The 24,854-nt window shown below is 35.2% G+C and overlaps 3 protein-coding genes and 1 pseudogene across 5 annotated transcripts in view; 1 reads left to right on the top strand and 3 right to left on the bottom strand.

Moving 5' to 3' along the window:
- LOC120346806 (collagen alpha-1(XII) chain-like) overlaps positions 1-8,889 on the bottom strand; it is a 45,506-nt gene extending 36,617 nt beyond the window's left edge. For 2 of the 3 annotated variants that reach the window (XM_078114810.1, XM_078114808.1), the window contains exons 1-2: positions 8,578-8,889; positions 6,177-6,308 (exon numbers count right to left, since the gene is read on the bottom strand). In XM_078114810.1, the coding sequence (XP_077970936.1) occupies positions 6,177-6,237 (61 nt within the window). In that variant the 5' untranslated portion in view covers positions 6,238-6,308; positions 8,578-8,889. Of the gene's footprint in view, positions 1-6,176; positions 6,361-8,577 lie in introns of all 3 variants that reach the window. The other variant, XM_078114809.1, reaches the window with a different exon arrangement.
- LOC120330507 (sentrin-specific protease 1 pseudogene) lies at positions 204-4,235 on the top strand (annotated as a pseudogene).
- Positions 8,890-8,948: 59 nt separating the features above from the next.
- On the bottom strand, positions 8,949-15,728 carry LOC144425261 (vitrin-like). Its single transcript, XM_078114811.1, has 7 exons — positions 12,921-15,728; positions 11,602-11,802; positions 11,070-11,258; positions 10,171-10,282; positions 9,764-9,915; positions 9,183-9,369; positions 8,949-9,076 (listed from the first exon to the last, which is right to left on the bottom strand). The coding sequence occupies exons 1-7, from the start codon at positions 12,979-12,981 to the stop codon at positions 9,067-9,069; spliced, it is 912 nt and encodes a 303-aa protein (XP_077970937.1). The 5' UTR covers positions 12,982-15,728; the 3' UTR covers positions 8,949-9,066.
- Positions 15,729-20,759: 5,031 nt separating this feature from the next.
- Positions 20,760-24,391, bottom strand: LOC144425020 (cuticlin-6-like). Its single transcript, XM_078114145.1, has 7 exons — positions 24,315-24,391; positions 23,563-23,763; positions 22,946-23,134; positions 22,444-22,555; positions 21,846-21,997; positions 21,375-21,535; positions 20,760-21,238 (listed from the first exon to the last, which is right to left on the bottom strand). The coding sequence occupies exons 1-7, from the start codon at positions 24,373-24,375 to the stop codon at positions 21,056-21,058; spliced, it is 1,059 nt and encodes a 352-aa protein (XP_077970271.1). The 5' UTR covers positions 24,376-24,391; the 3' UTR covers positions 20,760-21,055.
- Between the last annotated feature and the right edge of the window lie 463 nt (positions 24,392-24,854).

Genomic DNA, 24,854 nt, shown 5'->3' with positions numbered 1-24,854 from the left:
TTGGTATGTAATTATGATTACTGACAATGTATAGTTTAGACTTTAGAAAATGTCCTTACCACGATATCATTAATTTTATATTATAATAATCATAATGAACGTTCGTTGTCAAGGTAATTTTGATACCAACTTGCCATTTTATTTTTGGTTCTCAGGCTCTTCACGAAGTTTTGAATACCGTAAAAAAGTTGATATTTATAACGATGCCTGGCGCAAAGAAAGCGGTCTCTCTTTCAGATGATAAAACGAAACATTTAATGCAATATGCGATGAAAGTGAGCTATTGTAACTAAATGAACGTTGTCATCTCAGTAGCCTATTGAACATGAATAAACCTGTGGAAAGTTTTGCTAAATCATCGTTCAACTCTGTTATATTGTTCTATTTTTAATACTTGCTCGGAAAATTGGCTCATCGGAAAAACCACGCCGTAGTTCAACTTAAAACAATATGTGGTGTTACAATGAGCACGGGAAGTCCTGATGATTTATGTAAAAAGGAAAGTGAATTTTTAGAGGATGACACTATATATTCAACATCTGATATTTCGAAAGCGTTTAGTCCAGTAGCTAAGGAAAAGAACATTGATTTTCGAATGGGTATTAAATTTGACGCCACGAGTAACTCGATGTAGTACTTTCACGATCCGTTGACACCCGGACGAAAAAACAAACCTTACCTTTCTTACAATGTCTTTGCTTTTGGACACGCTAATGGACATAGCGATTGTTTCGATATTATGTTGTTGTTGTTCTTGTTATTCGTCATCATTATCATTAAAAATAGCTTCTCTCTTCGAATACTTGGACAATGGCTTTAAAATTTTCAGTGGTTAAAGATTGATTTTTTGCCAGAAGGCTATTACTTTTCTTTATGTCTAAATTTCGTATGAAGTCTGATATTTCGTCCAAAATTTCGCTGTATTATTTTATACATGGGAACTCTGGCTGTCCAGTTAGATACTGTAAATTCTTGCTACGAGTAACTCGGAAATTGTTGGAGGGTACCGGTAGCGTCAAAGGTAAGCATTGCTTCGCTCTGGTTAACGTGTACATATATTTGGGAATTGCTCTCTTGTTTCTGTTATTATGGTAGCCTTAAGACAGATATATTATTAAAATCATCTCGATAATTTCAATCAGCGAAGTACAACTGTACATTGGTCTGAAACGGTTCCATTTTCCAGTGCATTCAAGTACAGAATTAGGTACGCATTACCAAAATTACGTCCGAGGTGCAATCAACAGGATCAAGTGAGTGTTTTTGTTTTAGTATATGTGCAATAACAATTCTCTTTAATCACAGCTTAATATTACACATTTTCAACTTTGCTACGTTCCTGCGTAAAAATACCAGTAAGGGTAAGTTAAAAGTTTTCGTTCGACCGTATCCTATCCGAGAAAACTTTACTGGTAGCGCACATTCAATCCGAAGTGTGTTCTTATCAGCGATTTATTATTTTGCGTTTTTCATAATCGTTCCAGACAAAAAAATATTCAAGTCTTCTTGTGATACCATATCAACTTGTGCCTTTAAAAAATAATTTTTTTTTTGCATACAGTTAGTGGTCACTTAAGACTAATTTTTTGTAATCTCTTTGACTTCAAAGTTTGTTAAAAGCGAATATATACATCTAAAAAGTGAAATGCTGTATTGAGTGCAATCCCCAAAATAAGTAGATTCAGAAGCAAGTACACCAAATACATTTGCATCTACGGAATAATACTGAGACAAATCATATTTTTTATATTTATAGAATCAAGTGTGATTGCAAGATGTGGATTTACTCTACTGATTAGTTACGTACACAGAAAACGTATGAAAACGAATAATAATTGAACTTACTACAGTTTATTTGATGAATATAGTTTCTATCTTTGTGATGTTTACAGTGAATAGAACACTCTACGTTGCAGATTCCGTAATATTCTGCAAGTCCAAAATTTCCATCGTAAGATTTGCTGAAAGGCCCAATGCCGCGATTTTAGTAAAAAAAAACGTATAATTCAAATCTCTATATCTTGCCAACGTCAAAAAACCCTGACAGAAAATTTTCTAGGATATATTGGTTCTGATTTTGCTGGGGTTGTTCATTAAATTCGATTTCGTCGAATAATCAATGTGCTCAAGTTTTTTTTTTTATGACATATGAACAACATTTGCCGGAGATTTTATTTTTAACTCGTACAATGTATCGAGGTCAATCTCCTTTACTCCTGAGTTGGTGCGCATGGCCTTGCTTGCTCTTATAAAAACAAAAAATCAATGCTTCAATATATGGACACGAAAGCTAAAATGAAATAGCATCATAATCGTACAGTATCGGCAGACTGACGCATTTTTTTTAAATTTTGGAATGAAAAATAAATTCCATATAGCCCACAACAGTTTTTTAAAGTAATTAGAGTACAACAATCTTTAACCACAGCAAAATTCAAAGCAATTGGTTCCATAGATAGAGAAAAGCGACAAAAAGTGAAATTACACCAACAATAACGTAACAATAACATGAAAAAGAAAGCAATTATAGGTACATTTCGTGTCCAATAAAATGAAGTTCCAAAATTGAAATAAAAAACAATTCAAAACAAAGATGCTGACGCGAAGCATTTCTCATAAGTATATATTATTTGGTGCTTCTGGCGTGGAAGTTTTGCAATATAATTAGATTCTTCATTTATTTTTTGATGAATACTGTATTATGGATGTTAAAAATGAGAGAAGTGTGTTTTGTTTATCAAAAATTTTAAAAACTAATTTATTTTTCTCTAATTATAAGCTGTAATTTTTCGCTTGACTGCAAGATGAAGTTGGTGTAAAAACTCAAGTATATATGTGCATATAGTTAAGAGTTAAAAATTTTGGAATGAATAATTCCATAAAGACCACACAAGTCTTTGAAACTAATCAAAGCAAAAGCAATTGGTCTTGTAGTTAATGAGAAACGCGATTTTTTTTTTTCACAACAAAAAGAAGAATTCCAACTACAACAATAGCACAATAACAAAATGGATATCGGACAGGACAAAGGACACGTCCATTTCGCGTCCAATGACGTGAAAATTTGAAAATTAAAATAAAAAACGATTCAAGTGAAAGTTTTTACACAAAGCGATAAGTATATACAACTTAGTCCTTCGGGGTGCCGAAAGTCAAACAGAAACCACTCTCAATGATAGTATAAAGAGAAGCCAGATTTTGAAAGAGTTTTCTTCTCCATATTTGTCACAAAATTTCGTTCCTGACATGTTAAAGACATACAATCGTCGAGTTCGTCAGAGGCAAGCTCAAACACGTGCTGAAGAAACACGAGCCCGACTTTGGCACGAGAAACGTAAAGAAAAAGATGCACTTCTGGCTGAAATTTTACACAACAAATTAAAACTCCAAGAAAAAAAGATTATCGAACAACCCACACTTCCTGAGCTGACTTCCGACATGAGCGAACACATAAACAAAGCACTAGTTCCATATCCTCCAAATCAAGTCCTTTCTGAGTGTTTCAACATTTCAATAACCCGCGAGCACATGTCGACTTTGTTCGGTCTAAATTGGCTTAATGATGAAATTATAAATTTTTATATGGAATTGATTGTTCAGCGCTCTAAAGATGTAAAAGATTACCCCGCAGTACATTCCATGAATACATTCTTTTATCCTCGATTGAGTACACAATCTTATACATCAGTACGTCGGTGGACAAAAAAAGTTGATATATTTTCCAAAGACATCGTTCTGTATCCAATACCTCTTGGCGTGCATTGGTGTCTAGCTGTCGTTGATTTCATATCGAAACAAATAAGATATTATGATTCAATGGGTGGAGCCAATCGGGAATGCCTTGAAATCCTAAAAAATTATCTTCTTTGTGAGCACAAGAATAAAAAAGGATCAGAGATCAATCTTTCTGACTGGCAACTGTTGTCAATGTCTGATATACCGCAACAAATGAATGGATCAGATTGTGGAGTCTTTGCTTGCAAATTTGCAGAGTATATTACTTCTAAATCAGACTTAACATTTTCCCAGCGAGATATGCCTTACTTTCGGCGAGCCATGGTATGGGAAATTATCAACAAAAAACTTCTACGGTGATATGACATTGTACTAATATATTTATATCATTTTCGGATCTTGTTTACTTTGGTAACCTTTGTTAAATATTATTATCTGCTTCCCATCCATTATGATATCATTATTCTGGCTACCATGCTTCATTGATATATATATATTTTCATTATTGAGGGGTTGTGTTTCGAAATTTAGAGGGTGGTAAATATTTTGCCAATAGCGATGAAACTATTTGCAACTTATAAAAATGTGTTATGTATATGACAGACCATCTACTCTACACTGATAAATATACCATTTTCTGAATATTCAAAGACAATTTTACCGAAGTTAGGTATTGAAGTCTGGCATCACATCTGGGGAATGTAGGACAATCACTAGGGTTGCCTATTTGGGAAGCTAAAGTACATAAACGAAAGCTGTCAATGATAAAAGCTAATCAAATAAATCATATCTTATTCACTTCTAATACGAGGAAGAACAATCTACTTGCGAGCATTGATATGAGGAATACAGTCATGTTTCGCTGACATATAATACTCACATATACGTACTGACTTACGTGATATTGATGAAATCCAAATTTCAAAATGCAAGTAGTGTGGGTACATGTACTCGAAATGCTGATTGCATTCGCAAATTATCAAAAACAACAGTAAAGTCTGTGAAAAAGAATCTCTGTGGTAAATAATATGTCGAACTATCGATTTCTTGTAAAATTTAAAAAAAAAAAAAAAAATTTAAAAAAAATAAAATAAAATTTTCAAGATAAAAAATAAACCGAAAATAAAAGAGTAATGAAAAAAAAATAAACAACTGTAAAAAAAAAATCAAACGACTAGACCGGAAAACACGACCTTTTTTTTTTGTCAGCTGTTTTATATTGTAATTTTTTTTTTCAAACCGATGCGCAGCCTGTTGCATTTTATTTCTCGCTAAACCTCCAATAACAATCGTTTTTCAATTATTTTAACATACGTCGGTCAGTAAACATACGTTTTTTTGAATTTAATTATGTCAACTCAGTTGTCATTTTTCTACTAAAGTCAGTACATCCTTATGGTTGTTTCCAATCAACAGATGCACAAAACTTAACTACGACATTGCATGATTTCCTAAACACGAAATAAATTACCACTCTGCATCACTCGGCTCAAAAAAGAAGATTTAAACCCTCATATATATTGCTCAATACTCTAATATATAAACACATACAAAATATACCATAAATTTAATGACTAACACATTTGGGAAGCTAAAGAACATAAACGAAAGCTGCCAATGATAAAAGCTAATCAAATAAATCATATCTTATTCACTTCTAATACGAGCATTGCTATGAGGAATAGAGTGATGTTTCGCTGACGTATAATACTCACATATACGTACTGACTTACGTAATATTGATGAAATCCAAATTTCAAAATGCAAGTAGTGTGGGTACATGTACTTGAAATGCTGATTGCATTCACAAATTATCAAAAACAACAGTAAAGTCTGTGAAAAAGAATCTCTGTGGTAAATAATATGTTGAACTATCGATTTCTTGTAAAAAAATAAAAAAAAATAAATAAAATTATCAAAAATAAACCGAAAATAAAAAAGTAATGAAAAATAAAAACAACTGTAAAAATACAAATCAAAATATAAAAAATGAAAATTAAAAAAACGCGCTTAAAATAAAAATGCCGTTTTTCAATTATTTCTGACATACGTCGATCAGTAAACATACGCAAAACCATAAACTTAATGACTAACACACGGTTGCCGATATGGTTTTCGAAAATTACCAAACGCTATCCCCTGATACCGGAAACAATATTACATAACAACTTCCTACGCGCCACCATCGACCAACGTTTGACCAACGTTTGACCAACATAATTTTGCTTGACATTTGCAACAACATTTATGTGTTGGATTCGACATCATCACCATTGACCAACATTTGCTCAACATTTGCTTCATTGACCAACATTTGCTCAACATGTGCAACATTATTTGGGTATCGAATACGACATATACTACTACTTAAGCCCAGTCAAATTTCTGATAAACTATTGATACCCCGTATGATTCTAGCCCTATCTAAACAGTTTACCAACCTTTGCCATTAGAATATATAGAAGCCAGAAGTAACACAAAGAATATATATTGCTGTTTCATCTTGTATTGCCTCGTTTGGATGAATGGCCTCAATATTTCTTTTTCGATCCACTAGCATCTAAGTCGCAGGACTATTGATCAGGAAATATGGTAACATGACATATCAGTAATTTCAAGCCTAGACTGATTAACTCTTTGAACCCTGAAAGCGGCTATAGCGGCTTTCCCGAGAAAGTCTTCTGACGCTGAAAGCCGCTTTAGCGCCTTTCGCATCCCGTGAGAGGTATGCAACTTTGAAACCTCATATCTCGCGAACCATTTATTATATTTAGACAAGTTTTACATTGTGTGAAAGATAATCTACAGGACTAAGTATAATTTTAAAATTGAGATAAAATATTGTGATTATCTTATGAAAATTGGCAAAATTAAAAAGCATAAAAAACTTCTGAAAATTGCTCAAATCTAATTGACAAAACTTCAATTTGTTTTCGATTAAACCTAGTACATTATCGACAGAATTCGTAGAATTTGAAAATAGCTTTCCAGTGATACCATTAGATTGAACTTATGTTGCACCATTCAAATTTTAGAAGCATTTTTATTCGTGATTTTGTTTGTCGCAAGATCGAGGCGACGTCAGGGTGACGTAAATAACGACCTAACACATTTACGCCGTTACGCAGCGACGTTAAGCAATTACGTTGGCACGTAGAACGTTTACGTTTCATACGAGAAACACGTTTCCTCGCATGCTCGTAACGTCATTTACTTAAGTTCGTACTCGTGAAGCGACTAACGACTTGTAAACGATACACGGGGAATTTTACGCATTTCTTCCAGCCTCAAAATCGGTTCGACTAAACACACAATACGCAGTGTTATTGCCTTTTAAATTGCATAAAGATATGAAAAATACGAATAGCAAAAATAAGGATTTCTAAAAACGGAATGATGGAACATATCGATGGATGCATTGTTTATCGCCATTGCTGAGTTTTATTGTGTCATATTTTCTTCTTCCGATAGATGAATACTATATCCAATATTTCATCTGGACAAAGCTTTCGTTTAAAATCCATTGTAAATATAGCGATATCAGGAATGTAGCGCATATGCAGTAATTTCGAAAATCTAATGAGGCCGCAAAATGTAAAACACTGACCAGGTGAGCTACTGGTGCCACCATGTCTTACGTGTACCCGTTATCAGTTTTTTTTTTATTCAATCTTCATGATATCCAACGGTGAATAATTAGCCTTGATGTTTCCGGCGGAACCTCATAAATGCATGAGGATCAAATATTTCGTTTTGGCCATTCATTTTCGTCCCATATCCAAATAGTAAACGTATATAAAATGGCCTTTATATTCTAGCAATTTTCCTATGTTCGATCAAAATTCGTCTTCAAGGGTTTTATCTGCGGCCGAGGATATGATACTGATGCGATGATGACACAATCTGCACTCAAGCTGTGAACGACCAGATGTGCAATTGCGCAATATACCTCACGCAAAGAGTTACGCACGATACGTCGCATGAACGTTATCACGACAATGTCGTCGTCGCCCTTTGCGTCCTTACGCAAACTTGGCGTCAAAATAGTTGATCAATTTTGTTCGCAAACCATTTGAATCGATAGTACAAATTCTGCAATAAAATGAGTTATGCGTATGTTAAGAAAGTCATTCGTATATTCTCCGAAAGGTAATTTTGTCTACTTTTCAAAATTTTACTTATATTGATGATACATTTCTAAAAAATGTATTAAATATAACCAAAATACAAAAAAATAGTAGATGGGGCTAAAAATAGGCTTACACATCTCATCAAAACATCTCGTGAAAAATAATGCCAGTAAAAAATAAAAGACTAGATAAGCTTTTATATGATATATTACAGACCATCTGATATCTAATGGTTTAGAAGTTATTTTGATTTGAAATTAGGGATATTACAATTTTTTAACGCGTCAAATCGATGCGACGCCGTGGGAGGTCAGGGTGAGAGAGTAGCATCGTTCTGGGGATTCAGAGTTCAAAGAGTTGAAGAAAACGAAATGCTATGTCCGCAAAATACGGAAATCACTGTATTTTACAGGACGTTTCATTATATATAGCTCTCATAAATTTTCTTTGCCCTAATATTGAGTAGAATAGATGAATTGCACAACTATGTATTTGTATATAACCTGAAGGTTTGTGTATTGTGATTTCTCCCAGTGTGGCACAACAGCGAGTGTTCGCATGTATGAATTGAAAATTTCCGAACCGTACACCTTTTGCCTCTGGAACCCCGAAAGCGACCTTATGAGGAATTACATTGACCACCAATCAGACCTACAATCTTGACCTCGTGACACAACGACTAAGCTGATGGCAAGTTTTTATTTATACTTACAATTTATCTATACCACGATGTCTTTCCCGAATACTTTTCCTGTCCGCTGTTCAAATCCAACCCTGCGCTAAACCTGTCCTTGTCCCTGTCTCTTATTCTACATTTGTAGCCTATACAGTGTTAATTAATATCTACTGTTATGCCGCAAAAATAAAATTATATTCGTCTTGAACCATGGCCTGTCCCCGATTAGTTGAAAGTTTCTGACCATAGTTTTGATGAAGCATAAAAATGGTTCACATATTTCTACTGTAAGTAGAAAATGTATAGATCAGTTAGGAAAATGATAAATACAACAAACATTATAATTGATTTATTGAACAATTTCAGTATTTATGCATATGTCGTTGCAAATTATATTTATCAGATTTTTTAGAAGTTCAGCATTGAGCCTCCGAAATCCATCAATCAGAAAAACATTTGAATGATCTCCTGCTAGAACGTAGAATTCATCTATTGACAGAGAGCCGTATCGTGTTACGATTACAATCACAATAATCTGAAAAAATATTAAGGTTGTTATCGGAGATCATAGCCAAAGTCGTGGACTATTCTCTGATGAGGCATGAGGCGCAGTTAAAAATGGCACGTTTACATGGATTTACCTAAATGGGGGAATAGAGCAACTAACCGTTCCTCCCATTTCCTTAATCTTTTTTGCTGGACTCTCCGCATCATCCCTAGAGTTTCCATCAGTTAGCAAAATGACAAGATCTCGTGCATCTGGCCGATTTGCTGCTGATCTCAATATTTTGTTTTTTGCATAACGCAGAGCCCTTCCGGTCATTGTATCTGTATACATAAGTTATTACAATATTAGTCTATACAGGCATCACTCTCCTAAAAGTATCACCTAAAAATAAATAGGTAAAATGCAAGTGATTGGGCTTTTCATTCAAATAGTGGGTATATGCCGAAAACTGGTGACAATGCTCAAAAATATACCAGGTTTATCTTTAATGATGAATTTAAAAATATATATCTACATGGAAAACATTTGTCCTCTGCAATTTGTTCCAAACTAGGTTAAACAAAGATAGCTGGTATAGCACAAGCAGTCAGAGTGTGATTTTTGTTCGACCGGGTGAGCGTGCCGATTTATAATCTATTCCCACAGTGAGGGATAAATAGACGTCAATGGGTCTATTTTTTTGAACAGTCACAATTTTTCTAAAATGGTTATTACGTCCTGATTGATGGGTGAATTTTTCCATTTTATACAGTAATCCGTCTAGCAATCGGCCGTAATCTTCCAGGCTAATGGCAGATCTTTCGTTAACCCAAGTGGCGTACGGAAACATGGCAAACCGCGTCAAGTTCTCAGATATTGGAAATGATCTGTAAAATATGAAAAAAAAATTGCAAAATCCTTGAAAACTTTGTTAAGATTAATTTCAATTGAGTTTACTGTTGAGTTATAATCTCAAGTTATAAGTTTAGAATAATCATACATCAATCCACAGCAACAAACATTTAAAAAACAGTAACTAAAAATCGAATTTGTTTCGAGATTAGCCAAAAGTATATTATAATAACCCACGGTTACTAAAAAGAAGCTTGAACTGAGTAGTTAGACAAAATTAATGACCATACCTAATTAATGATTGAACAAAGGTGAACATGATATTCCAATTGGCTGCCCCCACCGAGCCAGACGAATCCATTATGATAACAGCATCCATCTTGGCACTGGCTGGGCACGGTGCTACATCAAACAAATGAATGAATGATTAATTGAATGAATCAATGTGTGCTCGTTTGATTTGTGTAAAGTAAGATTCAGATTGTAAATGATATTTCGAGTTGGATAAATGATTAAATGCATTTTTATATATTTGTAATTTTACCAGTAGGAATGTCTGCCTCGCGACTAGTCAACATCAATTAATATTTTGGTGTTGAAATACGATAAGATTTGTAATTATTTGGCTAAGACAATCAATCAATGACTCAATGCATTCTCGCATTCTCTTTTTTTGCATAGTTATATGTTTTTATTTGGTCCAACGATCAAATCGAATATAACTGAAATACACTAATTTTGGCGGTCCGGAAGTATTCGTACCAAGGTGACGCACAACTTGAACAACCCTAACCTGGTACACATACTATGTTCAGGTTTTGCGCCATCTTGGAATAAATACTTCGGGAGCACCCTTATATTATATATAAGTTTTGAAATATTGATAAGATTGGAGTCAGCCTGACAATTTTGAACAGCACAGTCGTTTTCGTGGACCAAATCTCATTATCTAGGTAGGGATCGGAATTTGAAGTCGAAATCAATTGAGCTTGAAATCGTCCCAAAATAACTAGGCCACCCACACTGCAATACTATATAGTGCAATATACTATATACGTAGACATATGTTACTAAATGAGAGTTGCTATTAACATAATTCACGTGTATAAAGCTGGCTCTTAACATTTGATTAGTTTGGAATGATTCTTATGTTTGTCATATCAATAAACAAAACTGGATGTTGGCTAACCTTGACAGCATGGTGGTTTCACATCCCATTTCTTCGAAGGTAAACAGCGATTCGTATTTTTCATTCCCGAGAACATGCTAGTTCCAGGTGTTGTGCATTTGTAGTGACAAACTGATCTCACCATGCATCCATGAGAGCACGTGACCACTCCATTGGTTAGTGAATTTATCTGTGGTTCACAGTGGTCAGCTGTTTAAAAAAATAGGAAGTAGATTCATAGTATTTGGATTATGCGATTTACTCCGTTCCGTTTTAAACGGGTATCCGAATGGCACCAGCAAACCCACACGTACCACAGTGTATGTCACTGTAACATCTAATAATAGTTTCATTTACTCATAGATGGAGGCTCATAAATTAATTTGAGCTTTTTTAAATTTAAAACCGATTACAGGGTTGTGAAGAAGGAGGAGAATTTCAACCATGACCTATTCGGTCAAGAACCGCATCTGAGCCTAAAGTACAAACTCCTACTGTAATATGATATATGAAAATGATACACATGTATACAACAAAGAAATCATAAACTTACGTTTACATTCACAATTTGCCTTCGTCCAACTTGTCCCGTTGATCGTTTCAAGACATTTACTTGTATTCGTACCAACTAATGTATGATATGGTTCACATGTGAACATGCACACAGAATTTGGATTGTTTGAATCATTGCACCAAACCTTCCCGTTATCAGGGGCGGGTGGCGATTTAGGTTGACAAACATCTTCAGTAGAACCTTGAAATATTGAACGATTAATCCTTGTATCTAAATATAGCATTTACATAAATTGAGACATATTCATCTAATTCTGACAGATTTGCAGATGGGTTTATTCGATTAGTTAGACCAAGTTCAATAATACGGCAAACCTAATAGGTATTTAATTATATTTAAGCAATATACATATAATAATATAGACCAGGTGTCGGCAACCTACGGCCCGCGACGCTTCACTAAATTATAGTAACAAAACGGCTGTTTTGTAATATTATATTCTTTACGTAACAGAAATTATTTTTTTTTTTGGGATGCAATGCAATGAGGACATAAATCTATATTTTATTCGAGAGTATGTATCAATGCTTGATTTATATAAAAAGTATGTTCTTGAAGGAAAACTTTATCCAAATTTGACAAACCATGCAAAAAAAAATCATATCGATGTTTGGAAGTACGTATGTGTGCGAACAATCATTTTCAAAAATGAACATTACAAAGAACAGGCTGTGAAATCGGATTTGTGATTCCATTTAAAAAATATTTCAATCTTGGCTTCGTCCAGTGTGCCGCCTGATGTCAAAAACCTATTAAGCGTGATGCAACAAAAAGTGTCGCATTAAATGTCATTTGTAAATTTGTCTCTAAGAATGGCGCTGCTTAAAATTTAAAATTTCAATTTATGACCTGTGCAAAAAAATGGGATTCATCGGTCATCCGTTCGGTTTTCAACATTCTGGAAAATATGTGCGGCCCGCCAAGACTTGCAACCTTCAATTTTGGCCCGCGAGCGACAAAAGGTTGCCGACCCCTGATATAGACTCTCGGGTTTAAATGTGAACTTCAAAACCCCTAGACTGTACTTTCGGAACTATAATGTAAACCGGAACACCGACTGAATAACACTAAGCTGAACAATAAAAATGATTGCTCACAAATTCACGAGAGTATTCGAGTTCATAATTAAATCTTTTATCATAAGAAATTGTCTCAAAATCTTCTCCTGATTTCGTACACTCAACCCCATATGGTAAACAGTTGCTAATCACTATTTTCTCAATTTAAAATTAATTGCTTTTCAGTCACAGCTATAATGAAGATATCTTACCAAACTTCTATTTAAATATTTTACCAACCTTTGTCGTTGGAATATATTGATGGAAGAAAGAACACACAAAATATATAATGCTGTTTCATCGTGTCCCATTCCAAATGAATTGCCTTAACATTCTACCTTGTTCGGTCTAGTACACATATCACGTTGCTATTGATCAGGAAATATGGTGAAATTAAATATTTGTGTAGTCTAAAAAACAATGAGGGTGAGCGTACAAATTACTTGGGGGACTATTCATACGAAATGTTTCAATTACCAGACATTCACAATACACATTACTCTCACTCACGAATGCACGTAGGCCTATTTGCGTCTAGCATTCTTCCGCTCATTAAGTATGTATATAATATAATCAAGCGCGGAATTGCGGACTGTATGATACGCGGGATTCAGTAAGCAAGTTGCAGTTTGAAATCGGACTGCTGCGTCATTCAGGTTCTCAAAACCCTCTGGCAGTGCCATCAGATCTCATTTGTCAATGGGGTGTCGTAAAGCAGCATCAGACCTCAATTTCTTTTTATCAGCTACATGCACAATGGTGAATTTGAATAAAAATATATTCTTTTTTGCGTTCAACAGTCTCCTATTGCTAGTATCCACAAAGGATCTTTATTGAAAACCTGGACCCACGATTTGTTGTCTGTGCTTTTAGATCTTCCTTAAGACGTTGGAATGCAGTGGCGTCAGTGTTGCTTGAATCGTAGGATGTGGTTTGGATGGACAAACGATTCGAGAACCCATCAAGATGTTGTGGTCAAGACAACGCTTCGCTTCACATCTATTCATGGGTTCAACTGGCCTGGTGTAGTCTGCTGTGCTGAACGATCCCAGCAACTGTCTGGCGCGATCGAGATACAGAGATCACAATATACAATGCCAACATAACGTCATCAATTTTCTGTCCAATAAATATTAGAACGACTGTTTTACATCAGTAAAGTAGCAGAACAAAATGACACTCAAGATTCAACATTTGGAAGAATTGTTAATCCATCTTCTCTTGAAATGAAATATTCAACATACAATGCTCGTATGTCCGTGTTATATTTTCACGTTGTTTGACCAAAATATATAATTTGGTTTCCAACGACAGAACCGAAACATCTTGTGACGCATTCTTATTTTGCTGAGGTGTAATTTTTACACCAATCGTATTGTTGGTTAAAAGGCCACCTATTCCGAACCCCCACCAACCCCAAAAACGGCATTTAGGACCCGTCAAAAAGGAAGAAGGCGAGTATAAATAAACCCAACCTTGAGGGGCGTGACGAGGAAAGGAACCACTGCCGTACAATGTAATGAACAACACATGTACGAATCCTATGGCGCTACTTCAATATATAAACTTTCTCTTGCTTTCGTTTCTTTGAACAGGTACATGTATAGCATATATAATGATAAATGAATGTGATGTCACCGTATATTGCTATTTCGTAGACCGTCTCAGAACTGCCAGTCGCCCGTTCATCCTTCAGCTTCAGTGCCCACGTTAATGAAGAAGCGTTAAAAATCTCTATATGTTTTTATTCGTAAATTTCCACAACACACAGAATACAAATCTTAAAACATTTACCCAGACTAGCTTAGAATGGTTTACATCGTCTCTATATCGAAAGATATCGGAGTAGTATTTATACGTCGATCATAAATCTTATTAAATACTGTAAACGTGAGCTCGTGATTCACGTTATAAAAAGAAACTCCTATTATCTCAATAAGGGTAATTATGTACATCGTACGGATGGGAACTTAGATATAATTATTTCAATCAGTGACAAAGGTCTTGAGAATATAAATTTTAATTTGATAATGACTGGGTGGAACATGTTATGTTCTTAAAACTGGTGTAATTTGATTCCTACGAAAGTCTTTGTTCGAATTTTGGGACAAATTATCTTTGTTTTAATGATTTCAACATGAAATGGGGTACATTTGGCGGTTAGTTGCTATACATGATTCGCACGTGTATTCATCAATATATATACGGTATATATATTTGGCTTGGTAGTATCTCGTATTATAATTCATTCAAAATTGTTTGATTGAAAAGTCTGTTTTGACAGTGAGCATTCATTCACATAATACAGTTCAAGTAAAAAATGTGGCATCAAAATTCTGAATTTATCTTTTACCCATGCATATTATATTATGCATCTGTTGTTTCTGCCACCGCGACGACGACGCTACTCTGTTTATCGAACTCGGTTCCAATATGGATGGATTTCTTCTTATAATAGGAATGTAATGCATTTCCTAGATACTCCTTTTCAGTTGTGAGGATCCGATTTTATCCCAAACCTATTTGATTCTGCTCATATTTACCACTTTAGGGGGTTGTTCATCAGAGTCAATTGATGCCTACAAGCAGCAATATAAAATCCTGTGTAGTTTATACTGTGTGAGTGGTCGAATGTGTTTTTCAAATAGATTCCAGTTCTATATTTATTTGAAGATTAACGCCTCCGTATTTCTGATATAATCTTTCCATCCAAGTGACTAAATACAACTGAACAAAGACTGTAATTGCCTCATTGTATAGGATTGGTGTTTATACATATGTCGTTACATATATATTTTGTTTATCAGCAGCAGCAAAAATTCATTGTCGAGTCCCATGTATCCATCGATTACGAGTGTATTTGAAGGATCTACAGTGATAACGTAAAATTCATCCAAAAATAGAGATCCCCATGGTGGCTGGATTGCAATCACAATAATCTACAAAATCATTTTTCAGTTATTGACATGAACAAAATATTAGAAAGATGCCATAAAAATACAGAACACGTATTCCCGCAAATTTATTCTGCCATGAAAACTAACCGTTCCTCCCATTTTCCTGATCCTCTCTGCCGAACCCTCAACATGGTCTCGAACATGAGGTCGATTCGCGGCTGATCTCAATATTTTTTCTTCGGCATATTGTAGAGCCATTCCGGTCTCTGTACCTGAGTACAAATACTATCATTAAGTCGCAATACATGTACATCATTTTAAGTATTAAAATATGTAAATGGTACTTTATCGCGTCATAGCTTATACACTCAAAAAGAAATTGCAGGTTGTATTCAGACGTATCCAAACATTACATACTGCAAATCATCGGGCTTCATCGATGTATAATCAGTGATTCATTCAACAGTAAAAAAATAGGATATTAAAAGAACCGGACCGTCCTAGCTTTTCCGGGTCCCGTGACAATGATGATCATGCTTCCAGTCTTAACATGAATTGAAATATCGAATGATTCGAGTCACAACTGTATTATCATATATTTACAGTACATGTAGTGTAGTCCACCGTACTAAAAACTTCCGACTTTCAGTAAACACGAAATCCACTGACATGCGGCCGCGGAACCGCTACAAGTAATTTTTATTACTATTAATTAAACTGACACAAAATGTATATAAGACAAAACGAACCCCACAGGTGATTTTGAAATAAATAAAAGTAATAGCCTTACAGCGATAACAACGACCGTTAACCAATGGAAATGGGGAAGTAGTTAATGGGGAAAGCGATTTTTCACAACAACAAAAAGAAAAATAGAAAGTGACAAAACGATCCATAGATCCACTTCGTGTGCAACAAGTCTCTCTCATTGTGTAAATACTTGACATTCCTAGAAATTTTCGACAATACCTATATTCTAATACAAACGCGAAAGCGGTGGTAACCTATAAAATGCAGATACAATCTTCGGCATATATGTTTTGTTTCTCCAACGTTTGCACCAATAACAGATAGATTTTTTGACACAAAATTGACCTATGGGATCGTTTTGTGATTCGTATACTATTAGTAAACACTTTTTTTAATATGCACATTACCGACTCCATCGTATACCATTGCATTCATTCTGTACAGTAAACCGTCTAGCAAACGGTCGTAATCTTCCAAATGTGTAGCAGACATTACGTCAATCATCCTATTGTACCGAAAGGTTCTCGGATATTGGAAATGCTCTGAAAAATATACGAAAACCATAACAAACTAAGTAAAACTGTGAAACGTATACATATGAATCCAAAGGTAACTCTTTCTTACCTTCAGCTATTCCTTCAGGTTGAATTGATCTGAACATACTTCAGCAAAGAACAGATATATATATTGCAATTAGGAAAATAGATAATAGTCTATACTCTAAACTAGAACAGAAAAAACTGGATAAGACAGACAATATCCGTATGAGCATACCTTATGAATTTTTGAACAAAGTTGAACATGATTTCCCAATTGGCCTCGCCAGATTCCAGACGAAGACGAATCCATAATGATAACAGCATCCATCTTGGTGCTTGATGGACATGGTGCTGCAACAAAAACAAATTCTAATAACTTTTCATCTCACTATAACAATTAGAGAACGTTTAAAAAGGGGCGTTCATATAAGTTTGGCCGATTGAGAACAAAAAGTTTTGACATTTGCAAAGATTTCGTTATATATGTGTAAAACAAGTTTCAAGTTGTAAAAACTCTGACTCAAAGTAAAGCAATTTAGCATATACGATTTTTTGGTCGAGTCTCTGGGCTGTAGAGTCATGAAGCCATATTCGGACAGAAGTCGGAGTCTTATTATGAACTTCACAGAATACACACGGGTGTTTCAAAAATGTCGTGTCCCACTTGCCTCACGTGTCCCATGCGTCCCACTTGACTCATTTGCCCCACTTATCCCAAGACAAGAGGGAGACGTGGGATAAGTGGGACTTAACTTCAATTTATACTATTTTGTTCTACTTATTAATTATCAATCTTAATACAACCAAATACTCCAAACACTCCAAAGCAACAGAAAGCATACAAATTACAAATAACAGATACCAGGCAGTAAAATATAAGAAAGCAATATACACCATAAAAACACTGACGGCCCCTGAAATCGAAGATACTTTCACGAGAAGCCACATGACCCCCAGAATTCGGTACACTAAACTAGCTACTTACTATTTGCAAAACAGGCTGAAAATTACCTTATGACAGGCATTTTAAAAGACGATAAACAATTCTATATGTGCACAACATTCGAACAGTACTAATGATAGTTAATTCCATGATAAAACTGAAAATACAACACTAAATCAGTGTTTTCCAACCCGCGTCCGCGGTCTCAAATGAGTCCCAGAGCGTTCGAATGAGTCCGCAACGACGAAATTAGAAAGTTATGTAGTAGTAGTATAGGTAATGTAGGTGACTAACCTTTTCAGTGTCGCGAAATTCATTGCGGGGCGAAAACGTTTTTACCAGACTTAAGTACCAGCCAAGTTACGTTTTACCTTAGTATTTACATAAGACATAAAAAGCAAGTTTATTCACATAAAATTAATCGCGTCAATAATTACAGATTACTTAGTAGGGATGGGAAAAATATATTTGAAGAGCAAACTATTGGAATACCTGGTAACATGTGACTTGGACACGGCACGTCAATCGCGCCTCGCTCCAACAATTGGATTGCACAACTCACTTGTGCATTTCTGACAAAAACGCGAGTCTACACGCACTTTTCGCTTACATTAAAATTGAGTGATATATATATATATTTTTAAATTATTTGTTTCCTATAACTCCATTGCTCTAATTTTTAAATGATCTAATTGTGCGCCAATGTCGCATGAGTTTCACATATTTTCAATGTGCCATTTGGTAAAATTCGAATCACCAATACAAATACCTATTAAAGCAGTGGTTCTTGAACTGGGGGGCGCGCCCCCCTAAGGAGAGGTCACAAGATGGACTCGGAAATTTACATGTAACGGCTCCTGAAACGGTCTCCGCGTTCGTTAAAAATACCGGCTTTTTCGTGGTATAATAAATTTTTCTGTCTCGTATTAACTACAAGAATTCAAAATGTCTCTCTATTTTAATTCATTTGTGTTCAAGGTAACTCGCGGTTGCGGCGACTCATGTCAAAATAAACTCATTAGCGATCTAAAATACCACGCCAATCCGCGGACATATTAAAGTGTGATCAACTGCCCGATTATATTTAGTTTCGATATATATTGCACTTATGCGAATTCGTTGTCTTCATTAGAAAGATCTGGTATAATATCCCAGAAAGTATGCTTAATTTAGTACAATTAAAATACATATTCATCGACTCGTAATCCCCGCGGTACGAATCCTGAGTCCTCGAGATTACGCCGACATTATCAACGGATATGTAATGGTTTTCGTGTTGAATAAAATACTCATTTAAAATGGTTGCTTTATTCATTTGATTGGGATAAATTAAATCTGCGATTGCGTCGATAAAATAAAAGCACCACTACTCCAAAATACCACGGTAATCCGCAACCATTAAAATGTGTGGCAAAGTGCCCGATTACATTTTGTTTTGATTTGTATTCTTGCCAATTTCACCATTATGAGCTGTCCCTGCAACACTTACTCCGCTCTATCGCAATGTTCGATTAATTTTAACACCGTTACAGAAATTCCTTAGTCTGCGATAAAATCCCACGGAGTAAAATTTATTTCAAGTCGGTAGTTTTAGAACACTACTGGTGTGCCGCAGGCACATAGAATTTATAAGATTTGCAATGTCTAAGAAAGTGTTTTTAATCTGTCGCGGTCCACCCCAAAACAAAACTCATGATGTTTTCCGTTTTATTTTAGTATTTTATAATATCGCTTTTACAATAAAGAAATATTTGGTTGCAGATTCACTACTTTATTCTATCTTTAGCATCTCGTCGCTGATGATTATATAATAAAAACTAACTCGTTTTCCTCAGAGGTGTCATGGTTCTATTCGAAAACAAAAAAAGTAATTATAACCGTCTTCGCGACACAAGAATATGTCGAGGGAAATTTCTGATTCAGGGAGAATAAACACCAAAATCAAGATCTTTACGGCATAGCAGGCCACGCTTACGAAAACAATCGAGATCTAAACAAAATGCAATCGCAAACGCTTTAGCGACTTTATTTTTCAGCGGTCAAGGGTCGAGGAAACGTCCACATGCATAACAACTATTAAAAAATGAACTGCTTTTAAATTTACATAAATTCATTTGTACTTCTCCATTTTGTTTGAAACGTTGGGCAAGCGCAGAAGTCTGTAATTGTTGCTTATTTTTTTTGGCATCGCTCAATAGTGATGAAGTAAACAATTGATTAAAATTTTATGTGTCTTATGTAAACGTTTAAGCAGAAAATACATTAAAGCATAGGTTTATTGCGTGTTTAGTTTTACCTAAAAATTAGTTTGACTTTACCAGGTATTGCAAACTGAGGGGGAAAACGAGAATGTACGATGACCAACCATTATTTGGCTTTATAAATACGACAGTGAATGGCAAAGTTGTACTCCGAAGCGTTTTATGCCTAAACAATCTGAGCATTGACGCTATGAGACCAACACTCTTATAGCGCCATCTTAATATATAGCAACCTGCCCATCACAAAAGCATTTTTTCAAAGCAAAAATAGGGGGGGGGAGTTCGAAGTTTGTAACATTTTTCAAAGGGGGGCGCGGCTCAAAAAGTTTAAGAACCACTGTATTAAAGTAACATTTTAAGTATTTCCGAGCGGATATATTAATTTGGATATGAAATACCATTAAGTGAATTCTATCAGATTTCAACGGATACGCAGTAACGACTTTTCAAAGATTTTTTTTGAAGCAGGTTTTGAACCAGGAGCCAGCCATGAAGATATTGTTAATTTTTTAAAGACAATCAAAGCCGACCCGAGGATAATAATCAGAATCAATTTATTCGACCCGAGAATCAAATTTTAGCTGCAAATTCCGTCCTATAATTTTCATCATTGAAATATGTTAATGTGGATAATAAAATGACTTCGTAAAAATTTTATTGTTTTTGGTTTTATTGCTTCTTCACACAGAGTTCGGTTACACAATGAACGAACTTGAGTCAGCAAAGATTTTACCTGGTGAGAAAAATAGTCCGCGAGCAAAAAATGTTGGAAAACGCTGGGTAACCCCTTTTAGCAATGTTTTTGTGAAGCAGTAAACAAAGAAGCTGGTAAATCATTCAAACGATAAACAGACCAGAAACACAAGAGATTCAAGATTTCGATTCTATGCCAAACCTTTTAATCCTGCCCCGTTTCTACTGCTCTAGGTCAATCGATGCTTTCCACGTGACCACATAGAACAAAACAATGACTGTAATGGTTTAATTAAATAAAATAAGAATTTATGCATATGTCGTTGCAAATTTTTTTTATCAGTCGCTCCAAAAGTTCCACATCGAGTCCCAAGTAGCCACCAACTACTATTATATTTGAAGGATCTCCGGCAATAACGTGGAATTGGTCCATACGCAGATGTCCCGTTACAGGCTGGATTGCAATCACGATTATCTGCAAAATCAAGTTAATGTCAGAAAACAAGTCGAAAATCGTACTGCTGCTTACATAAAATATTTGAACGATATCACGAAAATACAGTTCACATCTTCGCGCCAATTTATACTGCTGTGAAAACAAAGCACCTAACCGTTCCTCCCATAATCCTGATCCTCTCTGACGGACCCATAACATCGTCTTGGGACATTCCATCCGTAAATAAAATAACAAGATCTTGTGCATCAGGTCGATTCGCTGTTGAGCTTAATATTTTTTCCGCTGCATATTGTAGAGCTTTACCGGTCCTTGTACCTGTGTACGAATATCATTATATGTTACAATCATCGGTGAATATAACCCACCATACCCACGAGATGAACTGCAAATCGTTTTTGAAAAGCCGCGATTAAACCAGAAGTATCATGTTACAATCCAATATTGATAACCGTCAGGTTTTGCATTCTGTACCACTGATTTAGAGTTCGTTGCTTTAGCGCTTTAGAAAATAGATGTTAAGAATTTCGTGTAGCATTATATATACTATATTCCCATAGTGTTTGAAAAGTAACACCACTGGTCCTTTTATTTTTAGTAGTGCCTGCTTTTCTTGTGAGTGCCTTACCTCTTCCATCGTATTCCATATTATTCATTCTGTACAGTAATCCATCCAGCGAACTGTCGTAATTTTCCAAACGAGTGGAAGACAATTCGTCAATCTCAGTGTTGTACCGAAACATGCCAAACCGCGTCAAGTTCTCAGAAATTGGAAATGCTCTGAAAAATATACAAACATCTTGCAAATCTTGAAAAATCGTCAGTATCGGTTTTTTTTCTGGAGTTAATACCGATGGATAAATTTTAATATAATCTTCCATCAACGCGCATTACCACATCTGATGCAAAAGGACTCAGAACACGTATAATATGAACTTAAATTTACTCTTTCCCGTGGCGTAGCAAGACTCTCGTGGTTTTACGGCTTAAATTTCTGAATTTTAACCGCTTAGGGCCCCTTTTCGCTGTGCGGGGGTTGCGGGGGTGGATGCTACGCCACTGACTCTATCTTACTGTCAGCTACGTCTTCAGGCTAGATCTGAATATATTTATTCAAAATTGAATAACAACATTTACCACGATTGGTCAAAATCTATTATAGTAGCACACAGTCGCTAAAGAGGAAAAATTGGTTATTAAATCAGACTATAACCGTATGAGCATACCTGATGAATTCTTGAACAAAGTTGAACATGAGTTCCCAATTGTCGTTTCCCAAAGATCCAGAAGAATCCATAATGATAACGGCATCCATCTTAGCGCTTGAGGGACATGGTGCTGTAACAAATTATATTTTAATAACTCTTCGTCTGAATATAAGGATCAGAGTAGATTAGAATAGGAAGTTTATGAAATTTGGCGCGTATGAATGGCGCGTTTCAACATTAAAAAAAAGTTTTCGTTAAACCGAAGTTTTGAACGGGAACTTACATTATGCTAAAGTTGTCGTCAGAATTTCTGTCTGAAAATGAAATGCAATTTTTCAACCTGGAGCCGTGTTTGGGTTAAACCAGAGTTGGATTGGAATAGAATATTTCCCCACAGTCTTGAGTATAACTTGATGGCCCAATATAAAGTATTACTGCACGATAGTACGTCAGACTAGAAAATATTCATAATATATGAATGATTTTTGATATAATCCAAGAAATCTAGACGCTTACTGACCTTGACAGCATGGTGGTTTCACATCCCATTTCTTCGAAGGCAAGCAACGATTAGTATTTTTCATACCCGGGAACATGCTAGTTCCAGGTGTTGTGCATTTGTAGTGACAAACGGATCTCACATTGTTACCATGCGAGCACGTGACCACCCCATTTGGTAATGAATGTATCTCTGGTTCACAGTGATCAGCTGTGACAAAACAAGAACAGGGTCATACTGAAAAGTAGAAGATATTTGTGCATATTATTCTGGTTCTGTCGCATACTTGAGTTCTTTAAGAATTTTTTGAACCTGTCTAAATTACGTCAGTATTCGGTAGTCGACAAGCGACTGCATGTATGGATCTCTTTTTAGATCAAAAGTTATAGTCCAATGTCAAGCGGTATTTATGTAACACCATAGAACCAACAAGTACCACTTTCTGTGTCAAGTTTGTAATTCATCCATCAGTAGTATATTTGGAGACTCAAAGATGCAGACCCAAATTAATTGGAACAGATATTAGGGTTTAAAGTACGAGAATTAATTCATCCATTGCCTACTACTCTATTCAGTGAAAACACCGCATATGAGTCATGATATCTACAATAAATAAACGTCTTGTTATTTAAACGTACGTTTGCATTCAATATTAGCTTCGGTCCAACTTGTCCCGTTGATTGTTTTAAGACATTTACTGATTTTGTCGCCGACTAATGTATGATATGGTTCACATGTGAACATGCAGACAGAATTTGGTCTGTTTGAGTTATTGCACCAAACCTTTCCGTTATCAGGGGCAGGTGGCGATTCAGGTTGACAAACATCTTCAGCATTACCTTAAAAAAAGGAATTAATTTTTAGGACATGAATCAAGTTTTGTTTAAAGTAAATCAATGTTTGAGTTTTCGTCAAATTAGTACTGGTCAATCGAGTGCAGATTTTTCGGTCATCTTAATTTGCTACGAAGAAACCTTTTTAGATGTACTGTCAGCACTTGAAAACCAATTTGCAATGAGTTTACGAATTTCACTTTTGTAATATTAGGTGCAACAGGACGTTAACTATGACATATCTTAGTGAATTTAGTGTACCGTCACATCTAAATGAGATATACCTAACTATCGTATTAGATAGGTTATTATTTGATCGCCAATACGTTGGGTACGGGTTTGACCAAGGCTCTTCATACAGGAAGTGTTCGTTTACGTCCACTTGAACCTGTTTGATATAAGGTCACTAAACATAGTTTATTTCCATTCAAAATGACTTATTTGTAAATCGTATATGTCCATAGTGGAGAACAAAGATATCTTATCAGTTCATAAATACTTCTCGCAATGTTACCTTATGTTACACGTATTTACTTCTGTCTAAATATTTTACTCACCTTCGCCATCACAATATATTAATGTCAAAAATATCACATAAAATATACAACGCTGCTTCATCCTGTTCGGTCTTTTCCTAAGTAAAATGCCTTAACATTTCACGTATTGATTTATGACATAATGCGTATATTTGTATTGATCAGGAAATATTGTCAAAAGTTTGATCATGATACCTCGATTTCACTATTTCTGGCAAAAAATATTTGTTGACGTTATTTTATTATTGGACACAAAGTGGACCTATGGATCATTTTATTATAATATTTTTGTTGTTGTTTCTGGTATTTTTGGTCTTATTTATTGTTGTTGTGAAAAATTCATTTTATCTTTGACTACTGGACCGATTGCTTCGAAATTTTTAGTGGTACTGAATTGGTATCTACCGATTAAGATCGATAAGTAATAAATTGCAATGCAGTAAGGCTTTTAACGCATCGTTGTAATTCCGCTAGATGTCGTAATATCATCGCATTCGTGGCAGTGATACGATGAAATCAAAATTTTCGATGTAAAATCGTAAAAATACCTCGTGTTGGATT

The sequence above is a fragment of the Styela clava genome, chromosome 7 (assembly GCF_964204865.1).
Source record: "Styela clava chromosome 7, kaStyClav1.hap1.2, whole genome shotgun sequence".
Taxonomy (NCBI): Eukaryota; Metazoa; Chordata; class Ascidiacea; order Stolidobranchia; family Styelidae; genus Styela; species Styela clava.
This window is presented reverse-complemented; position numbering and strand designations above follow the sequence as displayed.

Coding starts and splice junctions, on each gene's coding strand:
- LOC144425020 (XM_078114145.1), bottom strand. CDS start 24,375: ATGAAGCAGCGTTGTATATTTTATGTGATATTTTTGACATTAATATAT. Junction 23,764..24,314: donor AATATATTGTGATGGCGAAG/GTGAGTAAAATA, acceptor CCTTTTTTTAAG/GTAATGCTGAAGATGTTTGT. Junction 23,135..23,562: donor AGCTAATATTGAATGCAAAC/GTACGTTTAAAT, acceptor GTTTTGTCACAG/CTGATCACTGTGAACCAGAG.
- LOC144425261 (XM_078114811.1), bottom strand. CDS start 12,981: ATGAAACAGCATTATATATTTTGTGTGTTCTTTCTTCCATCAATATAT. Junction 11,803..12,920: donor AATATATTCCAACGACAAAG/GTTGGTAAAATA, acceptor CAATATTTCAAG/GTTCTACTGAAGATGTTTGT. Junction 10,283..11,069: donor GAAACCACCATGCTGTCAAG/GTTAGCCAACAT, acceptor TGTTTGATGTAG/CACCGTGCCCAGCCAGTGCC.